Source organism: Triticum aestivum, chromosome 6B (genome assembly GCF_018294505.1).
Source record: "Triticum aestivum cultivar Chinese Spring chromosome 6B, IWGSC CS RefSeq v2.1, whole genome shotgun sequence".
In the NCBI taxonomy this organism is placed as follows: domain Eukaryota; kingdom Viridiplantae; phylum Streptophyta; class Magnoliopsida; order Poales; family Poaceae; genus Triticum; species Triticum aestivum.
The window spans coordinates 526,755,846-526,779,029 of NC_057810.1; the positions used below are offsets into that span (position 1 = coordinate 526,755,846).

The 23,184-nt window shown below is 44.9% G+C and overlaps 1 protein-coding gene across 1 annotated transcript; it reads right to left on the reverse strand.

Moving 5' to 3' along the window:
• Positions 1 to 8,721: 8,721 nt before the first annotated feature.
• On the reverse strand, positions 8,722 to 11,584 carry LOC123137801 (non-specific lipid transfer protein GPI-anchored 13). The gene is made up of 3 exons (XM_044557648.1): positions 11,141 to 11,584; positions 9,738 to 9,821; positions 8,722 to 9,144 (listed from the first exon to the last, which is right to left on the reverse strand). Exons 1-3 carry the CDS (start codon positions 11,463 to 11,465, stop codon positions 8,999 to 9,001), a joined length of 555 nt encoding a protein of 184 aa, XP_044413583.1. The 5' UTR covers positions 11,466 to 11,584; the 3' UTR covers positions 8,722 to 8,998.
• Positions 11,585 to 23,184: the final 11,600 nt, after the last annotated feature.

The window sequence follows — 23,184 nt, forward strand, 5'->3', positions numbered from 1 at the left end:
TTAAATTGTGATCGGTTCATGTACATGCACTGCTGCGGAAAGTACAGATTTGATTGCCACATACCACTCCGAACCACGAGTCTGTGATTACTGATTAGCATATTGGATTCTCTAACTCGTCTAAGTAAGAATTATATAACCCTCATCAAACATCTGCAGCATCCGATATGAAGCATTCTACATTGCAGGCGCCGGTTATTACTTTTTCTGAAGACCAGCAGAGTGAGGGAAAGTGCGACACACCAGGAATCGAAATTGTTTTTTTTTTTGAAAGATCCAGCGTAGCTGGCTTTTCATGTTGATCATAGCAGAGAGCAATGGGTAAACTGAAAATACATGAAGAAGATCGAAACGATCAAAGGATTAAATTGAAAAACATGGTTTGCAACCAGAGAAAAAAAACAAAACACTAGCTCAGCTCAGCCTATCCCTTCCGGTGGCAGCGTGAATGGGTGCATCAGGCATGTTGCTCCGGCCTGCCTCCATAGATCAATGCCTCGCCTGATGGCCTGCAAAAGTTCTCTCCCGGATGCCTCTTTGTTCCTGAAAGTGCAGTCGTTCCGGTGCCTCCAAATTTCCCAAGCTGCTAGCATCGTGAGGGACTTTATGCCCTTTCTGAACTCTGGTTTTGTGCCCTCCACAATGCTCATGATCCGATCGGTGCTGCTTTTGGTTTGGCCATCAGATTGCATACTCAATGCTTCACAGCCCGTCCAAAGTGAGAGGTTGTTCCCAATTGTGATGGTGAAAGGGCAGGACCAGAAGATGTGGTCAACCGTTTCGAGGTTTCTGAAACAAAACTGATAGAAGTATGCATTGATGATCTGTGGGTATGTGGAGGTAAGGTTCGCTTGGAATTGCGCCCGATAAGCCGAAGCAGCAGTGTAGCAGCCGATAAGGTTCGCTTGGAATCGAAATTGTGATCTCTTTGTTTAGAGCTAACTCCACTAACCACTACCCCATCCCCGCCCCTGGTGCATACAAACAATCTTTCCTCCTTTTATACGTACAGAAAATGCCCCCAATGTTTTCTGCGGGATTTTTCCTTCCCTTTTTTAGTTTCCTGTTTCTTTTCTTTTCTTAAATGCGTGAAATGTTTACAAATGGATGATTTTTTTTTGTAATTCATGAACTTTTTATTTAAATCAATGAAGTTTTTTTAAAAATTCGATGAACTTTTTCCAAATTTGATGATTTTTTTTCAAATTCAATGATTTTTTTTCAAATTTGATGAACTTTATTAGAAATCGATGAACTTTTTTCAAAATCCATGATTTTTTATAAAATCAGTGAACTTTTTTCAAATTGGATGAACCTTTTTTTAAATCCATGAACTTTTTTTAAAATAGATGAACTTTTTTCAAATTCGACGACCACTTCTCAAAAATTGAAGAACTTTTTAAAAAATGATTATTATTTTTCAACTTTGTGAACCTTTTTTTAAAAGTGATGAATTTTTTCCAAATCGATGAACGTTTTTCAAATGCATGATCGTTTAGCTCGTGAACTCTTATTAAAATTCGCCAACTTACTCCAAATTTCATGAACTATTTTCAATAAACTTTTTTCAAAATTCATGAAATTTTTCAAATCGATGAACTTTTTTTCTGATTCTTGAAGTTTTCTCAAGTTCACGAACATTTTTCATTTCCGCAAACTTTTTCCAATTTCTACAAACCTTTTTTTAAAATTCATGGTTGTTTTCACTAGTTTAAGGAATTTATTTTAATTTCATGTTTTGCTGTCATATAAATTATGTTGGGTATATAATAGTATATGTTAACTAAAGAAAGGGCCAAATAGTACTATTTCCTTAGAATGGACAAATAAATTAGTACGGTCTAGTGGTTGTTGGCTACACCCAACTGTTCCCATCTGTGTTATTCCCACTAATTGAAGTGAGGAATTAACCTGTTTCTTTTTTTTATTTTTTTCTGTGTTTCAAAGCAGCTTACTAGGCCGCCCCACGAGGAGGGGTGCTTCAGGTTTTGCTTCAGGAGGAGTGCTTCAGGTGCCAGTTCCCCAAGTGGCGCTGAAGGCGCCACACAGGAGCTCCCCATTTCTCGCATTTGCCATTTCTGCTTCTGTGTTGGGCTGTTTGGGCTTTCTCTGTTTTCATTCATTTTTAGGCAGCTGTTTCATTTGGATTTTATGTATATTGGGCTGAGGTGTTTTTATTAGTTCCAGAGGTAGTGGCTCAGAACATATTACCATAAATATAGGACTTCGTTAACGCCCAGATGTTCGGAATTTAACGATGGAAAATCGAACGTTTTCGATGGCAATTTTAGCGACGCGAGGATGAAAAGTTTAGTTCGCAAGCATGGAAAAATCATGTGTAGTGTATTTTCTGCCAGGGAATTGCCGTGTGTGTCGACAAAACTTGTCATCCTCGCATCACTAAAATTGTCTAAAAAACGTTCGATTTGCCATGGTCAAATCCTGAACTTTTGGGACTTATCATTTCCATAAATATGAGAGAGAGAGAGAGAGAGAGAGAGAGAGAGAGAGAGAGGAGAGTAAGTAAGAGAGCGGTAATTTTCAGTAATGTGGGCTATATGGAGCAACAAAAATAAGTATACTCATTTAAACTAAAAAATACTTTACTTATGAGAAAATGTACCAGGTAATTCCTATTTGACGGTAGTTGCGTCAAACTGTCACCAAAAGACACAGGCCGAAGCGAGGGAACGAGTTAGATAGATGGCCCGGCCCAATTAGGTATAACACATCCGGTTTTAGAAACTTCTAGAAGGTTTTGATTTGGTCTTTTTTCCTGTTATATTAACGGTTTTACTTCGGTGTTTTTTGAATTTTCTTTTTTCCTTTCCTGTTGTTTTTTCAGTTTCGTTTTCTTTTCTACATATGTTTACAAAAATCAAAATTGTTCACATTTTTTATTAAATGTCAAAAAATTCAAAAAAAATATTTAGAATTTCAAACAATGTTAATGTTTTATAAAAACATCTTCAAAAATTCAAGAGTGATAGTTTTTCTGAAAAATGTTCTCAAACTTTCAAAAATGATTGCATTTTTCGGAAATGTTCTCAAAATTTAAAAAATGGTTTTGATTTTTTCATTATTTAAAAAATGTTAAAATTTCCAAAATGTTTGTAATTTTCAAAAATATTCACATTCTTACAAAATATTCAAAAAATCAGATTTACTTTTGAACCTTTTCCAAAAATGGTCTCAAAATTTCAAAAAATGTCCGCCTTCCAAAAAAATATTTTACAAATAAATTGTTTCATGTGATTTTGAAGAAAAGGGAGAGAAAAACCATGAAAAACGTAAAACCCACTAGGAAAAATCACTATGGTGTCCAAGCCGCAATAATACTCAGTCTACCTAATCGCTGGACTCGACCTTGTCACTGCATAAGGAGCGCTGAATGGGCCAGCGTGCTCGCTCGCTACTCGTCCATTTGACGCAGTTAGTATCAAATAGAAGGTCCAATTCAAGCCGATTTTTTTCTTCAAAAAAGAGGCTTAAACCTTCGGCCTCTGCATCAATCAATGCATTCAACCATCTTTATTAATTATTCAACAAAGGTTTGACATGAACATACATAAAGCCACCCTAAACCACCACTCGCACCTATAAACTCAATAATATGGAGTGCTTTCACTCCCCATATCTAAAACCGGTGTCGTCGCCGATCCATCCAAATAATGTATCGGAATCTACAGCCGGTGCAGCTAACCTAAAGCATACACCACATGCACATGTTTTAGAAGTCGCCATCATCATCGAAACGATGACTCATCTTCAAGAGATTTACATCATCCTTACTTGTCTGGCTATCCATCGTCGTCGCCACGGCGCCCAACGACACCATCTCCCTACGCGCCAACAACTGAGCATGTCGCAGTCGCCGCCGGTACACCGCAGCATCATGCCGCCAAGTACCACTATCCGACATAGCTTGAAGTCTCTAGAAGATCTGTCGTGTGTAGCACCTGCCGAAAAGGCATGACATAGCGTAGGACCTATCGCCCAAGCATGACTTGACATATCCACTAAAGCTCCGTGCAAGACGAAGCCGCTCCACCTCCTGCTTCTATCTTCCAACACCGCTCCACAAACGATGCTGAGAAACGACACCACAACGCCGCCATTGTCCGATCTGGAAAACCAGATCCTAGAATTTCCCCCGGAGCAGCACGAGTGGGTCGACAGTAGTTACACGACGATGCCTTCATCAAGGTAATGGCGCAGAATGCCGCCATCGCCCGCCGTCGGCTCAGTTTTCACTGGCAACTATGTCTCCTCGACTCGCAACCAGGACTAGATGACAGATCTCGAGATCCGACCACCCGCATCAGGTCGACCACCTCTGACGGAGGAGATGACCACCACCGCCAAGCCCAGGGTCGCCGCCCCGGGCACCCATGTGACGCAGATCAAGACCAGGAGCGCCACCGTGATCCGAAGCCGAACCGGAGGTTGAGCAACTATAGCATCTTCTACAATTGACTCATAGGAATCATCGCAATAAAGGATGCCTTCCATCATGGGATTCCATAATGAATAATTGGGAGGATCAAGTTTTATCAAGCCACTTATCATAATGCGTTCTTCCATAGCCATTGTGAGCAAAACTTGCAGCAACAATCAACAAACCGGGATTGACAAACCTCTGGAGCAACCAAAGCTCTGACAACACTCCATTGGAAATTAGCATACACTTGATGATGATCTCATAAACTGCAGCAAACTAAACTAACTTCAGCACCACCTCTACGCACTAATTCACAAATCATTTCTCTGACACACAGAAGGAAACATGCACATCAACATATATGGAGTAAGTTTGGTCACCCGAAACTTAGGACGAAACTTAACACTTCTTTTGAATTTCTCTAGCGTGACACTACACATCAGACATCCATACTCAGATGTGTTTGGTGCTAGGTGAACCACATAGAACAACAACACACTAATTTTAGGTAAAAAAAACTCCGAGTTGGGGTAAAAACCACTAGCGGATCAACAATTTCTTCTCCGTGTAGCACCGGAGGCTCTCGTACATCAAGATTTCGCTATCTTGGATGATAACAACAAGATTTGTGGCTCGGGAGCTAGGGATTGAAACAATCTCATCAAATATGGTAGAATCACATATTGAAGGAGACATGGTAGTGTATCTGGACTTCACAACCTTGGAAACAAGATCACATTGCTTCGTGGCAAGCTCTTACTTCAATCTCCCTCTCTTTCCCTTTCTCTCTTGGTGTTCTCTTCTTCTTCTCCAATGGAGACTATCCTGATTTTCGTCACCCTTGGTGGTAGTTACTAGATAGGAGGCTTAACCTCTCCCTTTTCCCTTGTGCAAAACCAAAATGACCCTATGTCACAACCCTAATGCGTAGTGAGTTTTGACATAGCTTTTAGGCCACCTAAAGGCTTCTATCCCACACTAGAAGGATATCCCAACACACTAAACAATGCAAAATGGGATCGATGGCATATGATGCACCATCGAATATAGTTTTTATGCGTCACTGATATGTGGAGAGGAGAGGAATTATAGGTGCATAACATAAGCCTGAGTTACTGGAAGTATCTAAAACTTCCTCCTTACTTTTTGCTCCACATCAATCACGTGTTATAGATACTTATGAGCTTTCTCCGCCCTGCTATGGACACTTCTCTTTGGTAGGAGCTTCTTCAGAAATATCTTAAACTTTGCTGCCTCACGGAAATAGTTGTGGATAAAAGCCTGTGAAATTACAGTCATGTTCTTTTCGACTTATGTCCCCTTAGCTTTTCTCGAGTTTTTTATGAAAAGTTTATAATGCTCCTGGATTGTAACTGTGTGATGTTTAACTTATGCACGTGATTGATCAGGCAAGTAGGCACCTTAGGTCAACTCTAGCTGATCCCCTATCTGGCTTAGAGGAGTAAAATTTTGGTTTTTACTCCTCTATGCCGCACCTAGCCGAACTCCTAAAATATACAAGGGAGTATATTTTTTACTCCCCTACCGAAAATTCCATCCAAGCCGCCTAAGTATACTCGACCTTCCGCGGTCGAGTAAAAGTTGTGTGCCTCTTTCACCCGCCCCTCGTGGCTCTGTCCTTCCCACCGCTGCCTCCTCATGCGCTGTCGTCGCCGCCGATGACCGACCCCATCGCCGGAATGGACAAGCAAGACCCTTCCGCTACCCCGCCGGCCATCGCCGCTGGCTTGGCGCCGCCAAAAACCACCCCCATGCCACTCGCGCCGAAAATATGTTGGGGATGAAAAAGCTCCACCTGCCACAAGCAGGATCCAACCGCGACAAAGGCCGCCTAGGTGGAGATTGCCTCTCACTCGTGGGGAGATCTTGACCAAAAGGGAAGGCTCTCTTTGAAATGGTGGTGGTGGTGGTGGCCGAGGGGAAGGTGGGGTGGTGGTGATGGCGGCGGCCGAGAGGATGGTGGTGTTGGTGATAGCGGCCAAGAGGATGGTGGCGGTGATGGTGGCCGAGAGGATGGTGGCGGTGATGGTGGCCGAGAGGATGGTGGTTGTGGCGGCGGTGATGATGATGGCCGAGAGGATGGTGATGGCGGCGATGATGGTGGCCGAGAGGATGGTGATGGTGATGGCGGTGATGATTTCTTTGGCGAGGAGTTTATTTGAGTTTGTGCATGTCATTTGTTGGCTCGATCCACAACATACACATGTTATGTTTGTGATGATTTTGGATTAAAGTTTTTGTTTGAAGTGATGCCTTTTGGATGAATTACGCATGTTTTAATTTGAAAATCACGATGATGAAACTATATGCTTGTTAACAATTATGATATGCATGTTTTAATTTGAATGTTTTTATGATATACATTATGAAGTGTTTGAAGTTCATGCGGGGACACAAAACTTATGCAAAAATAAAAAAATTACTCCACTAAGTTTAGGGGATAGGCTAGGTGCGACCACCTTTATAGAGAAGCAAAAGTTTGCTCCACTAACTTTACTCAAGCGGGTAGATCACCAGGAAACAGAGGTTCTACTCGGTAAAGCACGGACCCTCCCGACCCCCGCGTCCCTCCTCGAGGCGACATGGGGGGAACCCCTGACTCGCCGCCGGCAGCCACCCCACATCCCTTCCCTCCCCCTCGCCGCTGTCGTGCGCCGCTGCCGGGCAAAGCCCCGGCAGGGCAGGTGGCGGCAGGGCCTCTCCTCGGTGCGGCCCCCCACTCCATGGCCATGGCGCGATGCTCAGTCGACGGTGGCGTTTGGCGGCGTGGTGCTGCGAAGGCCCAGCGGCGGCTCGGCGCAGTGGCTGTGGGGGTGGTGTGCGCCCTGTCCGGCGGTGCTGCCTGCGGTTGCGACGGCCTGAGGGCTCGGTCCCGTCCCGGTCCCGCCCTTTTTGGTTCTGGATCTGGATCTGGACGACCGGGGCTCGGGCGTTGCTGCCGGCAGGCGTGGTGACGCCGAGCCTCCATGGCTGTTGGGCACGGTGGTGGTGTTGGCGGTTGCGATGGGGGCTCAGTGTGGTGGTGGTCGTCGGCGGAGCACAGACAGGAGGCATGGAGATGAGGCGGTCTTGGTGGGGACTGCAGCGATATGGTGAGGCGGACTGGAGGCGGTTGCGCATACCGGAAGCGAAGGCGTGAACCACCGTCCAGGTTGATGGCGGCGCTGTGAGGGCTCGGCTAGGATGGAGTTCCTGGCGAGCAGCGGGCGTCCGGGCCACCTCTGGGTTGTGTGGTGAGCGGCGGTGCTCTCTCGGTGGTGCGGACATGGGATGGCTAGGTGTTGGGTCGTCGCCAAGGTTGTCACTTGGAGTAGGTGATAGCCTCCATTGGCGGTCTGATCCTTGCCGGGAGGTGTGGTGGCTGTGGTTCCTCAAAAGGTGTTTGGTGGGCGGCGTTTCTCCCTGTCGTGCGGTCTGTCGGTAGTCCTCAGCCTTGCAGTTACGACGGCGACGTGCCATGGTGGCGGCGGTGCGAAGCTTCTTGGACGGTGCTACCCAACTCATTCGAGGTGTGGAGATGTGCGATGATCGGATAAAAATCTTGCATGGCTTTTGCCGGGCCGGCGGCGATGGCGCTCGTGGGTGTCATCCCCTTCCTTGGAGGCGTCGCCGAGGTGCATTCGTCATTTCCCTCGTTGTGTGGAGTTGGTTGTTGTCTCTAGGCGAAAGCCTCGATTCGATCGGATTGGCATGATGGCGGCGTCTCCGACGTCGTTACTCTGTTGAGAGCATCATGTTTGGAGACATGGCTTGGTTCCTCGTTGCTCTCCTCCGGTGTTCATCGTGGTCCTATTTTGATCCTCGGCGGCGCTATGTACGGCCATCGCCGGTGCGTCCAAGACGATGTCTTCCTTGGATCTGATCAAGTCCTGCCATTTCACTTGCCACCTTCTCTTAGGCATTCGGGGTGAATGGTGCGTCGACAAGCAAAGTTCGGTGGAAGTGGTTGGCCTTTGGAGGTGCTCGGCGTTGGTCGAGACGCGATGTCGTGATCTGTTAGGACATGCGTGTTTGCTTTGTAATTTTTGTTTGGTCGTTGGTGGCTGACTGTGGACATGCCTGGTGGTGTTTGTGCTACGCTCGTTGTTCGCAGCGAGTGATAGTCTTCTTGTACTTGCAATTCTGCCTTCTATAAAGCTATGGTACGCCTAGGCGTACTCTCGAAAAAAAAACTTTACTCGAGCAGATCATCCTCTATTTTTTTTGTTAGGGATCTGTTAGAGTTGGCCTTAGAAATGGCGGCACGATAGATTGATCAGTGACATGAAGTATATGGATCCCTTTTGAGGGAATTTTATTACTTGACATGATATGTCTGTTACAAATGACCAGGCAGACATAACCCGGAAAGAAATCCCAGTCGTCAACATGTATGTAGTAGAGACCCTTTTCGTTGCATATCGGTTCAGTTTTTCACACGCAAATTAAGAGATAACACACACAAACTCAGGCGCACGCATGCTCCATGCTTGCACTCATCAAGCACTCTCGGTCCATGTACACAATAATGATGACCTGCAGCTTCCGTTTCTGTATTTAGCGCACAAGGAGCAAGAAAGGCACGGCGAAGAAGAGCAGCGGCGCTGCGCGTGCGGCCACACCAACTCTGCCCACTCCCAACCACCTCATCCTCGCCGCCGCGTTCTTCTGTGCGCCCGTGCTCGGCGCACTCGACGCGCCACCTGGAGATCACATCACATCACATCAACCACGTTATTTAGCTCCGAATTCCAAAGAGCAAACCGTCATCACTACTGGTTGAAAATCTTTAGAAGACTATTATACTAGTAGTGTGTTATGCCGATCTTTAATTAGTTGATGCAACAGGTTTATGCCGTGTAGTGATATGTCTTCCATATTTTTGGAGGCATGCTAGATTGCTATTACTACTAGCTAACGTCACATGACACTCCTACTTCAGCACTGTTGGGCTGGTTCTAGCACATAAATGTCGCACGTCGCGTCAGGCTCCAACGCCGAGCTGCACTGCTGTCCAGTAGCGGTCCTACAGTTTCTTTTGGCTTTCGTCAAATTAATTGTAATTAGATTGTTGGCGATGCTAATCTGCATCAATCACTTCACAATTAATAAGTCTCAGCTGATCGACTCGACTGAACGGGTGCATGCACATCATCAATTATGCGTCTGCACTATACAACTCCCTTCTTCAGCGGGAACAATTGTCCGTTTTCTTTTGCTTTTTTTATTTAATGAACCATTACATAACTAGTAAATCATTGTAAAGCAATCAATTGATAGGAGGAGAATAACTCACTTGGGCTGCTCTGGGCTGCCTGCTGCTTGGCAAACTGCTCGAAGACCTCCGCGTCCTTGGAATTGGGCGGCAGGTTCAGTAGCCCTGTAAACGAAACGTTGAATCCACAACAAGAGCACACTTTGTTAATTAGTACCAGCAAACAAAATGAGCTTACATCTTTCCCGCAGTGCTATAAATCCTACTCCTAGTCCTAGTAGTAAAGGTTATCATGTGATAATGTAATTCATCCATGTCATGCATGAACAATGACCACATGTCAACGACTGCAACGCTCGTACCTACCGCGTTTAACCGGTGATCATGGCCAAGGTACTTCCTCCATCCGGAAATACTTGTCACACGAATGGATATAAATAGATGCATCTAAAACTAAAATAGTCTTAGATACATTCATTCCTCTGACAAGTATTTTCGGACGGAGGGAGTACTAAACAATTTCTCTTCTTGCGGGGTTACAAATAGTGACACATGCATCTCAACTATACTCACAATATTGGTATCTCATAAAGACAGGATATTCTTTCTATGGGAAACGACGTTTCCGTCAATAGTGAGACGTCTGTGATGCGTCAATTTCAAGACTCGTCAGCTCATTCTCTTGAAGATGCTTATAGAGACAATGGTACATGCATGTATGTTCATCAGGATGAGTATATGTACTACTCCCTCCGTCCCAAAAAAGGTGACTCAAAAAGACTCAACTTTATACTAAAATTGAAAGACTCAACTTTATACTAAAGTTGAGTCACTTATTTTGGGACGGAGGAAGTATGTGTTTATTAGTGTACGCATTGTTTTTCCTTAAGCTACACAATACCCGTCGTTAGTGAGGGGTGTGGCAACAGCATTCATGGACCGCATAGGGAAATGCTGATAGGCCGCTAATTTGGACGCTCCCGGTGGTGGGCGAGATATTTTCCTCCTCTTCCCGTGTAACCACTGGTGGAGCGTCGGCGTGACCATCCCGGGCTCTGGCGCCACCCTTCGGTGAGAAATCCGGCATCGTCCTCGTGCTAATCTCTCTTCTAATTCCCCGGCTTCGCTAATCATCATGGTTATATCTTGTTTGTGATCCCATTTGGTCCCCGCTTGATTTGCTTCACGCTCCGCCACTGCGTGTAACCCCCATGTTCTGACACGTTGCTACCAGCATATCGCGGTCGAGCGTACAAATTACGGGCCTAAAAGCATATCTCTTATGTGGGTGCTGCTTTAAGCGGTGGTGGCGTTAGAAACTGAAGCACATCATCATGATCCCACTAACATCAACCAAATGCATCTACTCCGTATGAACATGAATGCAGTTGTTAGTTCTCTTGCCATATGATGCGATGATACATATCGTTCCAGATTCTTCTACAGTAGAAATAGTGCTCAAGCTTCGAGGACGGAGAACGTACTTGGGCAGTCGGAGATGTTCGCGGGCGCGCTGCAGGCGGCGGGGAGGCCGAGCGCCCTCGTGACGTTGAGCTTCAAGTCCAGGCCGGGATCGTCGCGGTCCTTGACGAGCACGCACAGGCACTTGGGGCTGGTCTGCAGCACCGTCTTCAGCCCCCCGCAACAATCCGGCGTCGGCGCCTGCCCCTGCCCCTGCACGAACGTCAGGCACGTCGCCAGCGCCACCAGCTTGTCTGAGCACTCCGCCCGGTCCGCCGCGACGTCCGCCCCCGCCGCCGCTACGGCCACGGCCACCACGGCCGCGGCAAGAAAGACTCTCGAACCCATATGGAAGCTTAGCTGCGAGGTACTAGAAACCAGGGTTGACGGTGCTCGCAGTCGCAGGGCTTGGAGGGGAGACGGTGGTTAAATAGGGGCCGGGCGCGTACGAACCAGCGAGTGCGCAATGGTGCGTTGCGGCTGTGGCGTGGTGTAGTGGTTTGGCCGGGTCGGCAAGCGTGCGGGACAGCAAGAGGTGGCCTAGGGCTTCCGCTTAATCTCCGGCCTAATCCTCTAGTCCTCTACTAATCTTGCTTTGAATTTCTCGGGAAAAGAAAAAGGGTGCACACCGGTAAACTGGCTCATGTGCGTACCGGTGGTCTGTCCTCCCGATGGATCGCACGGAAGAGATGGAAATGAGCATGCTCGTACAAACAAGCCAGTAGAGGCACGACCGAGGCGCATAAAGAGCATCTACAGCGGCAAAGTCATTTTGCGCCGTTGGGTCACGTACCAGTAGATACGAGGCCGTATACTTTTTTCTGAGATTCGTGAAATGGTATGGCCCATCTAGATATATAGCACAAATGTATTTTTTGTATCTTTATTTTTAGTCAAATCAGTAGCAGCATAACGGACCCCAAAGTACACCTTTTGTCAGGGACGGTATGCATGCAAGACTCTCCTCTCATTCTACGTGCCGAACAAATTCATGGACTTTATTTCCTCTTAAATAATTTAAATCAATTATAGAACTATAGACTCGTTTTTGTAACTTTTATTGGACTCTTGGCGTCAAGAACTTTAAAACTAGACCAATCTTGGATATATTTCAAACACATTTAATTTTCGACGTTTCACATTTCATATGTGAAATAAACCCATTTCACTAGAAAAATCGTAACCGATTTCACTAGAAATATGTGAATAACATTTTTCACATAATAAACGTATTAAACCAAAATATGAAACTCAAATGTCAACTTGTGAAACTAATTATTTGGAAGTATGTAACATTTTTATTTCAAAAGAGTAAAATAAGCTATTTCATAAATGTGCAATTGAAATAGATGTGATTTTTGTGAAAGAAGCTAGTGAAAAGTAAAATGCACCTACTGAAAGTGAAACTAAAATCTCAACTTGTGAAATTGAAGATTATGAAACGTGTAACGATTTACTTCAAAAGAGCGAAATATGCTTTTTCAATATTGTGAAATTGAAATAGGAGTAATTTTTGTGAAACAAGCTAGTGCAAAGTGAAATGTAGGTTTTGAAAGTGAAAAAAAATGAAAAATTGAATGTCAACTTGTGCAATTAAAAAATTTGAAATGTGTAACGGTCTATTTTAAAAGAGCGAAATATGCTTTTTCAAATTGTGAAATTGCAATAGGTGTAATTTTTATGAAACAAGCTAGTGAAAAGTGAGATGTAGTTCTGAAAGTGAAAAAAATGTGAAACTAAATGTCAACTTGTGAAATTGAAAATTTTGAAATGTGTAATGGTTTATTTTAAAAGAGATAAATATGCTTCTGCAATAATGTGAAATTGAAATAGATGTGATTTTTGGGAAAACAAACCAGTGAAAAGTGAAATCTAGGTTCTGAAAGTAAAAAAGCAATATGAAACTGAATATTTCGAAATGTTTAACACTTTTTAAAGAGTGAAATATGTTATTTGAAAATTGTGGAACTGAAATATTATATGATGTTTATGAAATGCGGCTTTTAAAAATGACAATAATATGAAACTAAAATGTCATCTTGTGAAACTGATTAGTTGGAAATGTGTAACCGTTTATTTCAAATTAGTGAAACATGTTATTTCGTAAATATGAAATTGAAATAGATGTGATTTTTGTGAAACAAGCCAGTAAAAAGTGAAATGTGGGTACTGAAAAATGGAAATAATATGTAACTGAAATGTTAACTTATGAAAATAATTATTTAAAAATGTGTAATAGTTTATTTCAAAAGAGAGAATTATGTTATTCCAAAAATGTGGAATTGAGATAGATATCAGTTTTGTGAAACAAGCTTATGAAAAGTGAAATGTGGGTTCTGAAAATGAAAACAATATGAAACCAACATGTCATCTTACGAAACTGATTTGTTTTTAAATGTGTAACAATTTATTCGAGAAGAGTGAAATATTTTTTACAAAAATGTGATATTGAAATAGATATGATTTATGTGAAATATGTTTCATGAATTTTAAACCGATTTAAAATGTATCCAAAATCGGTCATGTTTTAAAGGTCTTTGCAACAGGACTTCAAATATATAAAAAGTTTTGGAATCGGAATTTTGGTTTATGAGATATGAATGATTTAAGTTACTAAAGGTGAAATAAATGGATGAATTAGTTTGGAAGAGAGAAGAGAGAGAATGGCAGCACATGCATGTAAACCTTGTACCATCTAATTAAAAGCTGACTTTGATGGGACCTCGCGTAACGTATTGACATGTTTGATAGTTGTGTATTCTCAAAGCAAAATGACTAGCTTTTTATATTGCACAGTGTTGCACTAATCTTTAGACAGGACGGGCGGATAGCGATCTGCCCCTAGGTGTCGGAACCGCTCAATTTTACTTTTTGCATCTACAACAACGAGCTCCAAACCCACCTCAAACTCCCACGCGGATGACCTGGTCAATGACCGATAAAAAAATCGACACAGCGAGCGTATTAAACGGGCCTCAAACGTCTGGGCTCATCGGCACCCCTCATATCCAACCCAAATGAGGGGCAGATATAGGGATGCCCGGGCACGTCCGGCACGTCAAACCCGACAGGGCTACCCCATCACAAATTACACCAAATCCACCCCCTCGACCTGTCGGTTTCATTTCCTCTCCTCTCTTCTTCCTCCTCCGTGTCGGACGTCTCACAGCTCTGACGCCACCCTTGCTCCGCACCCGTTTCGAGCCTCTACGCCGCTAGAACCAGCACGTAAGTCCTCTCCTGTGCTCGCCGCCATGGACATTGTTGCTTGCCCGGATGCCACCGCGGTACGTTCGGCAACTCTAGGGCTACCCCTTGCGCTCTATGTGTTCGATTGAATGTCCAACTCGGTTTTCGTGATTTATTTGTAGGGAAAGCCATGAATTCCAATGCTTTGTCGGACAAGGAGTATGGACCAACGGGGCTTGATAAAATGATTAAAGATGAGTTCTTTGATTCATTGGATTCGGACGAAGAAGTGGACATGATCATGCCCATGAGAATGCGAGAGGAAATGGACCCACGGGTGGAGCATATTCTGAACGTCAAGGACTCAATCAAAGGAAGAAAAGTGATCAATCAAGATAGGGTCTCTGGAGCATGGCTACTGCATAAGGACTACTTTGCTCTAGACCCAACTTTTCTGGATGATCCATGGTTTCGTCGCCATTTTGATATGTGGCAACCTTTGTTTTTGCGCATTGTGGGGGGGGGGGGAATACGATGACTACTTCCAGCTCAGAAGGGATTGTTATGGCCAACTTTATTATCTCTGCTAAGCAGAAATGCACGACTGCTCTGAGGATGCTTGCACTTGGTACTTCCGTAGATGTCGTTGGTGAGATGGTCCGGATGAGGAAGAGCACATGCCTGAAAACTATTGTCAAGTTTGCATGCGCCGTGGTGCAGGTGTTTGTAGCAGAGTATCTGAGAGAAATCATGTGTAGGCCACAGAAAAATTGTTGCTTATTGGAGAAGCAGATAGTTTCCAGGAATGCTCGGATCAATTGATTGTATGCACTCGCAATGGAAGAACTGCCCCAAAAGTTTGTGGGAAATGTATCAAGGTCACACCAAAGAGGCCACCATCATGCTGGAAGCAGTGGCATCACACGACTTATGGATCTGGCATGTGTTCTTTGGGTAGTCGGGTTCTCACAAGTCACAACGACATCAACGTGCTTCAACGATCTCTTGTGTGTAAAAGGCTTTGTAATGAGGAATTGTTGTCATGCAACTACACTGTCAAGGGCCGTGACTACAACATGGGATACTCTTGCCGATGGCATCTTTTCTCAGTGGTCGGCATTTGTGAAGACCATATCCGAAACACATGGCAACAAACAAAGCCATTTTGCAACAACGCAGGAAGTAGCTAGAAAGGATGTGGAGAGGGAATTCCGGGTGCTTCAAACTCGTTGGGGAATTGTTCTTGGAGCTACAATGATGTGGGAATCTGAAACTTTGTAGTAGCTGATGACATGTTATGTTATTTAGCACGATATGATTGTAGAGGATTAGGTGTTGGAAATATACCCTAGAGGCAATAATAAATTGGTTATTATCATATTTCCCGTTCATGATAAATGTTTAGTATTCATGCTAGAATTGTATTGACCAAAAACTTAAATACATGTGTGAATACATAAACTACACCGTGTCCCTAGTAATCCTCTACTAGACTAGCTCGCTGATCAGAGATGGTTACGGTTTCCTAACCATAGACTTGAGTTGTCATTTGATAATGGGATCACATAATTAGTAGAATGATGTGATGGACAGACCTAACCGTAAGCTTAGCATCAGATCGTTTAGTTATTTGCTACAACTTTCTTCATGTCAAGTATTGAAAGTGCAACTATCCCTGGGGTGGTTTTGGTAATGATTAACAACATATAGCTCATTGAACTAATGCTATTTCAAGATGAATATTTCAGGAAAGTTCAATGATTGGCATGGCATGGATTAGGAATGTGGACCCCTCAAAATGCTAAGGACAAAGGATCGGCTCAAGCTCTAAAAGTTCAAGACTCTACATTTTACTTTTAGTGATCCAAGATCACATTGAGTCCATAGGAAAGCAATACTATTATAAGGGGATGAGGTGTTGCTTAATGACTTGCTTGCTCAAAATGCTTAGTGATATGCTCCAAAAACCCTCAACCACTTTCTCATATCCACATATCTCTCAAACCAAAAGTCAAACTCGGCCCTACCGATTTGATCTATCCGGCGCCACCGAGTTCATTTGACATAGCCACTACTGGAAACAGGGAATTTGCCATCAGCCAGCTCTTTGCCATCTGCCAGCTGATGGCAAAGAACGTCTTTGCCATCTGCTTATAAAAAACAGATGGCAAAGAACTGACAAACGGCAAAGAACATGGTTGCCATCAGCCAATTCTTTGCCATCTGCTAGTGGATGGCAAATAATCTTTGCCATCTGCCAGCAGATGGCAAAGAGGTTGGCAAATCCTGTGGACGTCAAGAGTGTAACGGCGTACCAGCCCCACCTCTTTGCCATCTGCCAGCAGACGGCAAAGATTCTTTGCCATCTGCTGGCAGATGGCAAAGAGATGGGGTAATTTTTTTCCAGGTAAAAAAAACTGTGGGGTTATTTTTGTTCTCATTGGTTGAAATGTTTGTGTCATGGATTGATGACATGGCATCCATCCATCCATCCATCCATCCCATTTATCTAAACAAAAAAAGAGAGAAAGAAAGAAAAAGAACCCCCACCCCCGGGCAACCCAACCACCCAAACCCTATCCCATCCCACTCCATTGTCGCCGCCCCCAGATGCAATCTCGCCGCCACTCCATCCTCTCCAGCTTGCGCACGCTCGCCACCTCCACGTCCGCCGCCGCGGCCGCACTCAGGGCGCAACGGCCTCCTCCCCGCTCGCCGCCCTCCCCGCACACCGACGTTAGAGGCTGGATTGAGCCCATCCCCGCCAAACTTCCTCCTCCTCCTCCCCTCCCAATTCCCCAACCCAAGCACCAGCCTCGCCGCCGACCAACTCCTCTCCCCCAACCCCGCTGCCGCCGGCCTCCTCTTCTCCAACCCGGGCTCTCTCCCATCGGTGCACCGCTGCCGCCCCCACCCTCTCCCCTTCCGAAGCTGCTCAGGTGGCGCCCAGATCCGCCACCGTCAGGACTCCGGCGGCTCTCCCGACGCTGACGATCCCAATTGCGGCGGAGCTGGGGCTGAGCCCTCCATGACTCTTCAAGAATCCGACGGCCGCTACTCCGGGCCCGCCTCCCCTCTCAGCACTCGCCCGTCCGATCAGCCCTCGGGGACCTTGGTTGTCGCCAACGAGGGCTCCGCCTTGTCCTCCGCCTAGGGATCTGATGACGACGACAAGCCCACAGACAGGTACAAGAACACCGCCGCCGCTTCCTTCCTCTTGGGACCGTAGCATCAGGGTTGCGGTCATTGACGGCGATTAGTCCCCCCACCTCCTACCCAAAAAATTATTTTCCCCTGTTCTCACTTGTTAACCGGAATTTCAACATCGACGACCAACCCCCGGGTCATCGCTTGCTACAATGCTAATGGAACATAATCTGCATTTTATTTACAATTGATTTTGTAGTCGCAATCGGTCTTCAATTGAACTGACAATTTGGTGAAACCAAACACTTTTTGGTACTAGTCATCGACTACAAGTTGACCTACCCAAGTGGGACTGCCACTGTCGTGCTCATAAACGGGTTCCACACACCTCAAGGAGATAAGAATGCAAGGTCCGGCTCTCGTTTATTCCCCCCTTCCTTTTGCGAGAAAAGCGCCCTCGTTTATTCCCAGCTACAATGAATCAAATCGTGTTTTAACTGTGTAAAAACGCTTTAGAAACGGATGGTCGAGGCTGATTCAGAATTTCTTTCAACCTTTACCGCAACAGGCAGCAGGTCCGTGGGTTCCTCAAGTACTTTGGGATCAGCTTCTTCTGGAGCTTCTTCTAGTGGTTCTACACCGGCGGCGACGTCTGCGGCTTCCTCCAGTTCCCCACCTTCAGGCTTAAAGCCTGGAAGCAAACGTAACTTCCATATGAATTTTTTTTCTTGCTAGACAATTTGTAAGTCTAACTGGTTAAAAATGCACAGTCTTGGAAAATGTAGGTTCTTGTAGGTGTCCATGCTTAGAAAGATTTGTCAGTTTCGATTTTCTGCTTCGTTGTATACTTGTCTAATACCCTGCAAATATACAACCTACTGTCTCTTAGATAACAAAAAGAAATGTGAGAGTTGATAGCAAATATTATGCTTTCGATTTTCTTTGCTTGATTATGTTGGCATGATTGGATGATTTGTTTCTTGATAGGGTCAGCATCATGCAGTAGCTCTGATGACTTATTAGCATGTATTGTTAGTTTCAATGCTATGTAGCATCATGGAATGGTTCCGATAACTTGTTAGCATGTTTTGTTAGTTCCAGAGAAAAAGCAAAATCCCAGCTTCGTCTGCTTCATGATCCTTTGGTTCTGCTTTTACCTCCCTGTTATCATGTGAATTGCTCTATTGTTATCTAGCAGTTCATTTGAGGCATGATTGAACAAGTGTACTGCTTCATTTGTAGGTCTAATCGCTCTCATGGTGCATGTGTTGTATAAAATTGATGTCGTGCTTGCCGTCGCCACACATCAGTTGGGCTGTTAGGTTCAATCCCTTCTGAGTTCTTCGGAGTCCAAGATTGGTCCATATATATACTATATTGTTGTTGTTCTTGTAAGGATGGATGTGTTGTGTGGTTGGCCAATATATGTTTGGCTGGTGCAAAATCCTCATGATATAAATTGTTGTGGTTTCTACTGCACTTAAAACTATACTGAATCTGCAATAAACCTTATGACGTACATAGTAGTTGCCAGTACCCTTGTTACAGGGGGGAGTTATAGAGGCGTTGCTAGAGTTGTAAAATTTGCTCGTTTGTCTGAGAGTTTGGGTTCTATGTCCTGAACAGCACATAACACTGTTTGACTTCAAAGTTGGCTTCAACCACACATGAACAAGGATGAATGAGCACCAGCATATGTTATCCTAAAATTGGCTAACTGTGGCTCATATTTTTTTCCCAGGTAGCTCATGGCGAGTGATGCGTGAGCCGTCTCAATCCTTTTGCTCTGTTATTATATTTTAGCCATGAAGGATTTACTGCTAGTCAGTTCGTAGTGGTTCCGGCTGTTTGCTGAACTTCTGTTCTTGATTGTGATATTTTTTCTGTTTAGATGGCTCAATTTACTTCCAATTTTACTCTTGAGTTTTCCCATGCATGCATACTCTGTTAATTTATTCCGAGTGCCCATAGTTCCCTCTCTAGCAGCACCACCTATGCTCTTGTCTCACCCATAACAACAATTTACTAGTAGTATGTCTCTTGGCATGGGTGCTACCTTAGGCCCCTTCTACTACTACTCCACTTAGTAACTTGTCTGTATTCTATTACTTTGTACCTATGTGTGCGAGCTGTGTTATATTCATCTTCCTCAAGTACTACAACACTGGTAGTTGTACACATATGATGGTGATTCGCTCCGGCCATTCCAGTTTTGGCGGTGGTGGTGCTGCTGCTCCTATGATGGTAGACTTGTCTAATTCCCCTAGCCGCATCCATGGTGATGAAGCTCGGCCTAGGCTAGAACTGTTGGGGAACGTAGCAGAAATTCAAAAAAATTCCTACGTAACACCAAGATCTATCTATGGAGAGACCAGCAACGAGTAGAAAGGGGAGTGCATCTACATACCATTGTAGATCGCTAAGCGGAAGCGTTCAAGTGAACGGGGTTGATGGAGTCGTACTCGTTGTGATTCAGATCACCGATGATCAAGTGCCGAACGGACGGCACCTCTGCGTTCAACACACGTACAGCCCGGTGACGTCTCCCACGCCTTGATCCAGCAAGGAGAGAGGGAGAGGTTGAGGAAGACTCCATCCAGCAGCAGCACAACGGCGTGGTGGTGATGGAGGAGCGTGGCAATCCTGCAGGGCTTCGCCAAGCACCTACGGGATAGGAGGAGGTGTCACGGGAGGGAGGGAGGCGCCAAGGGCTCAGGTATGGATGCCCTCCCTTCCCTCCACTATATATAGGGGCAGGGGAGAGGGGGGAGGCGCAGCCTTGCCCCCTACTCCAAGAAAGGGGTGCGGCCAAGAGGGGGGGAGGAGTCCATCCTCCCCAAGGCACCTCGGAGGTGCCTTCCCCCTCGAGGACTCTTCCCTCTAGGGTTCCCTAGGCGCATGGGCTTCTTGGGGCTGGTGCCCTTGGCCCATGTAGGCCAAGGCGCACCCCCTACAGCCCATGTGGCCCCCCGAGGCAGGTGGCCCCACCCGGTGGGCCCCCGGGACCCTTCCGGTGGTCCCGGTACAATACCGATGACCCCGAAACTTGTCCCGATGGCCGAAACAGGACTTCCTATATATAAATCTTTACCTCCGGACCATTCCGGAACTCCTCGTGACGTCCGGGATCTCATCCGGGACTCCGAACAACATTCGGTAACCACATACAAGCTTCCTTTATAACCCTAGCGTCATCGAACCTTAAGTGTGTAGACCCTACGGGTTCGGGAGACATGTAGACATGACCGAGACGTTCTCCGGTCAATAACCAACAGCGGGATATGGATACCCATGATGGCTCCCACATGTTCCACGATGATCTCATCGGATGAACCACGATGTCAAGGACTCAATCGATCCCGTATTCAATTCCCTTTGTCTATCGGTATGTTACTTGCCCGAGATTCGATCGTCGGTATACCGATACCTTGTTCAATCTCGTTACCGGCAAGTCTCTTTACTCGTTCCGTAACACATCATCCCGTGATCAACTCCTTGGTCACATTTGCGCAAATGATGATGTCCTACCGAGTGGGCCCAGAGATACCTCTCCGTTTACACGGAGTGACAAATTCCAGTCTCGATCCGCATAAAACAATAGATACTTTCGGAGATACCTGTAGTGCACCTTTATAGTCACCCAGTTACGTTGTGACGTTTGATACACCCAAAGCACTCCTACGGTATCCAGGAGTTACACGATCTCATGGTCAAAGGAAGAGATACTTGACATTGGCAAAGCTCTAGCAAACGAACTACACGATCTTTGTGCTAGTCTTAGGATTGGGTCTTGTCCATCACATCATTCTCCTAATGATGTGATCCCGTTATCAACGACATCCAATGTCCATAGCCAGGAAATCGTGACCATCTATTGATCAACGAGCTAGTCAACTAGAGGCTTACTAGGGACATATTGTGGTCTATGTATTCACACGTGTATTACGATTTCCGGATAATACAGTTATAGCATGAATAAAAGACAATTATCATGAACAAGGAAATATAATAATAATACTTTTATTATTGCCTCTAGGGCATATTTCCAACAGTCTCCCACTTGCACTAGAGTCAATAATCTAGTTCACATCGCCATGTGATTAACACTCACAGGTCACATCGCCATATGACTAATACCCAAGAGTTTACTAGAGTCAGTAGTCTAGTTCACATCACTATGTGATTAACACTCAATGAGTTTTATGTTTGATCATGTTGCTTGTGAGAGAGGTTTTAGTCAACGGGTCTGAACCTTTCAGATCCGTGTGTGCTTTACAAATCTCCATGTCATCTCCTAGATGCAACTACCACGCTCTATTTGGAGCTATTCCAAACAACTGTTCTACTTGGAGCTATTCTAAATTATTGCTCCATTATATGTATCCGGTCTCTCTACTCAGAGCTATCCGGATAGGTGTTAAGCTTGCATCGACGTAACCTTTACGACGAACTCTTTTACCACCTCCATAATCGAGAAAAATTCCTTAGTCCACTAGTTACTAAGGATAACTTTGACCGCTGTCCTATGATCCATTGATGGATCACTCTTGTACCCCTTGACTGACTCATGGCAAGGCACACTTTCGGTGCGGTACACAGCACGGCATACTGTAGAGCCTACGTCTAAAGCATAGGGGACGACCTTCGTCCTTTCTCTCTATTCTGCCGTGGTCGAGCTTTAAGTCTTAACTTCGTACCTTACAACTCAGGCAAGAACTCCTTCTTTGACTGGTCCATCTTGAACACCTTCAAGATCATGTCAAGGTATGTGCTCATTTGAAAGTATTATTAAGCATTTTGATCTATCCTTATAGATCTTGATGCTCAATGTTCAAGTAGCTTAATCCAGGTTTTCTATTGAAAAACACCTTTCAAATAACCCTATATGCTTTCTAGAAATTCTACATCATTTCTGATCAACATATACTCATCAGAAATTCTATAGTGCTCCCACTCACTTCTTTGGAAATACAAGTTTCTCATAAACTTTGTACAAACCCAAAATCTTTGATCATCATCAAAGCATTCATTCCAACTCCGAGATGCTCACTCCAGTCCTTAAAAGGATCGCTGGAGCTAGCATATCTTTTAGCATCCTTAGGATCGACAAAACTTTTCTGATTGTATTGCTTACAACCTTTCCTTACGAAAACTAGTAAGGAAACTTGTCTTGACATCCATCTGCCAGATTTCATAAATGCAGCTAATGCTAACATGATTCCGACGGACTTTAAGCATCGCTACGGATGAGAAAAACTCATCGTAGTCAACTCCTTGAACTTGTGAAAAACTTTTCGCCACAAGTCGAGCTTCATGGATGGTGACATTACCATCCGCGTCCGTCTTCTTCTTAAAAGATCCATTTATCTCAATGGCTTGCCGATCATCGGGCAAGTCCACCAAAGTCCATGCTTTGTTCTGATATATGGATACTATCTCGGATTTCATGGCTTCTAACCATTTGTCGGAATTCGGGCCCACCATCGCTTCTCCATAGCTCGTAGGTTCATTGTTGTCCAGCAACATGACCTTCAAGACAGGATCACCTTACCACTCCGAAGTAGTACATGTCCTTGTCGTCCTACGAGGTTTGGTAGTGACTTGATCCGAAGTTTCATGATCAATATCATAAGCTTCCACTTCAATTGGTGTAGGTGCCACAGGAACAATCTTCCTGTGCCCTGCCACACACTAGTTTAAGAGACGGTTCAATAACCTCATCAAGTTTCCA

Excerpts from the sequence above, each read along its gene's own strand:
- LOC123137801 (XM_044557648.1), bottom strand. The coding sequence starts at position 11,465 with ATGGGTTCGAGAGTCTTTCTTGCCGCGGCCGTGGTGGCCGTGGCCGTA. Across the intron at positions 9,822-11,140 it reads GAACATCTCCGACTGCCCAA|GGCTACTGAACCTGCCGCCC; the intron begins GTACGTTCTCCG and ends TTTCGTTTACAG. Across the intron at positions 9,145-9,737 it reads GGCAGCCCAGAGCAGCCCAA|GTGGCGCGTCGAGTGCGCCG; the intron begins GTGAGTTATTCT and ends TGTGATCTCCAG.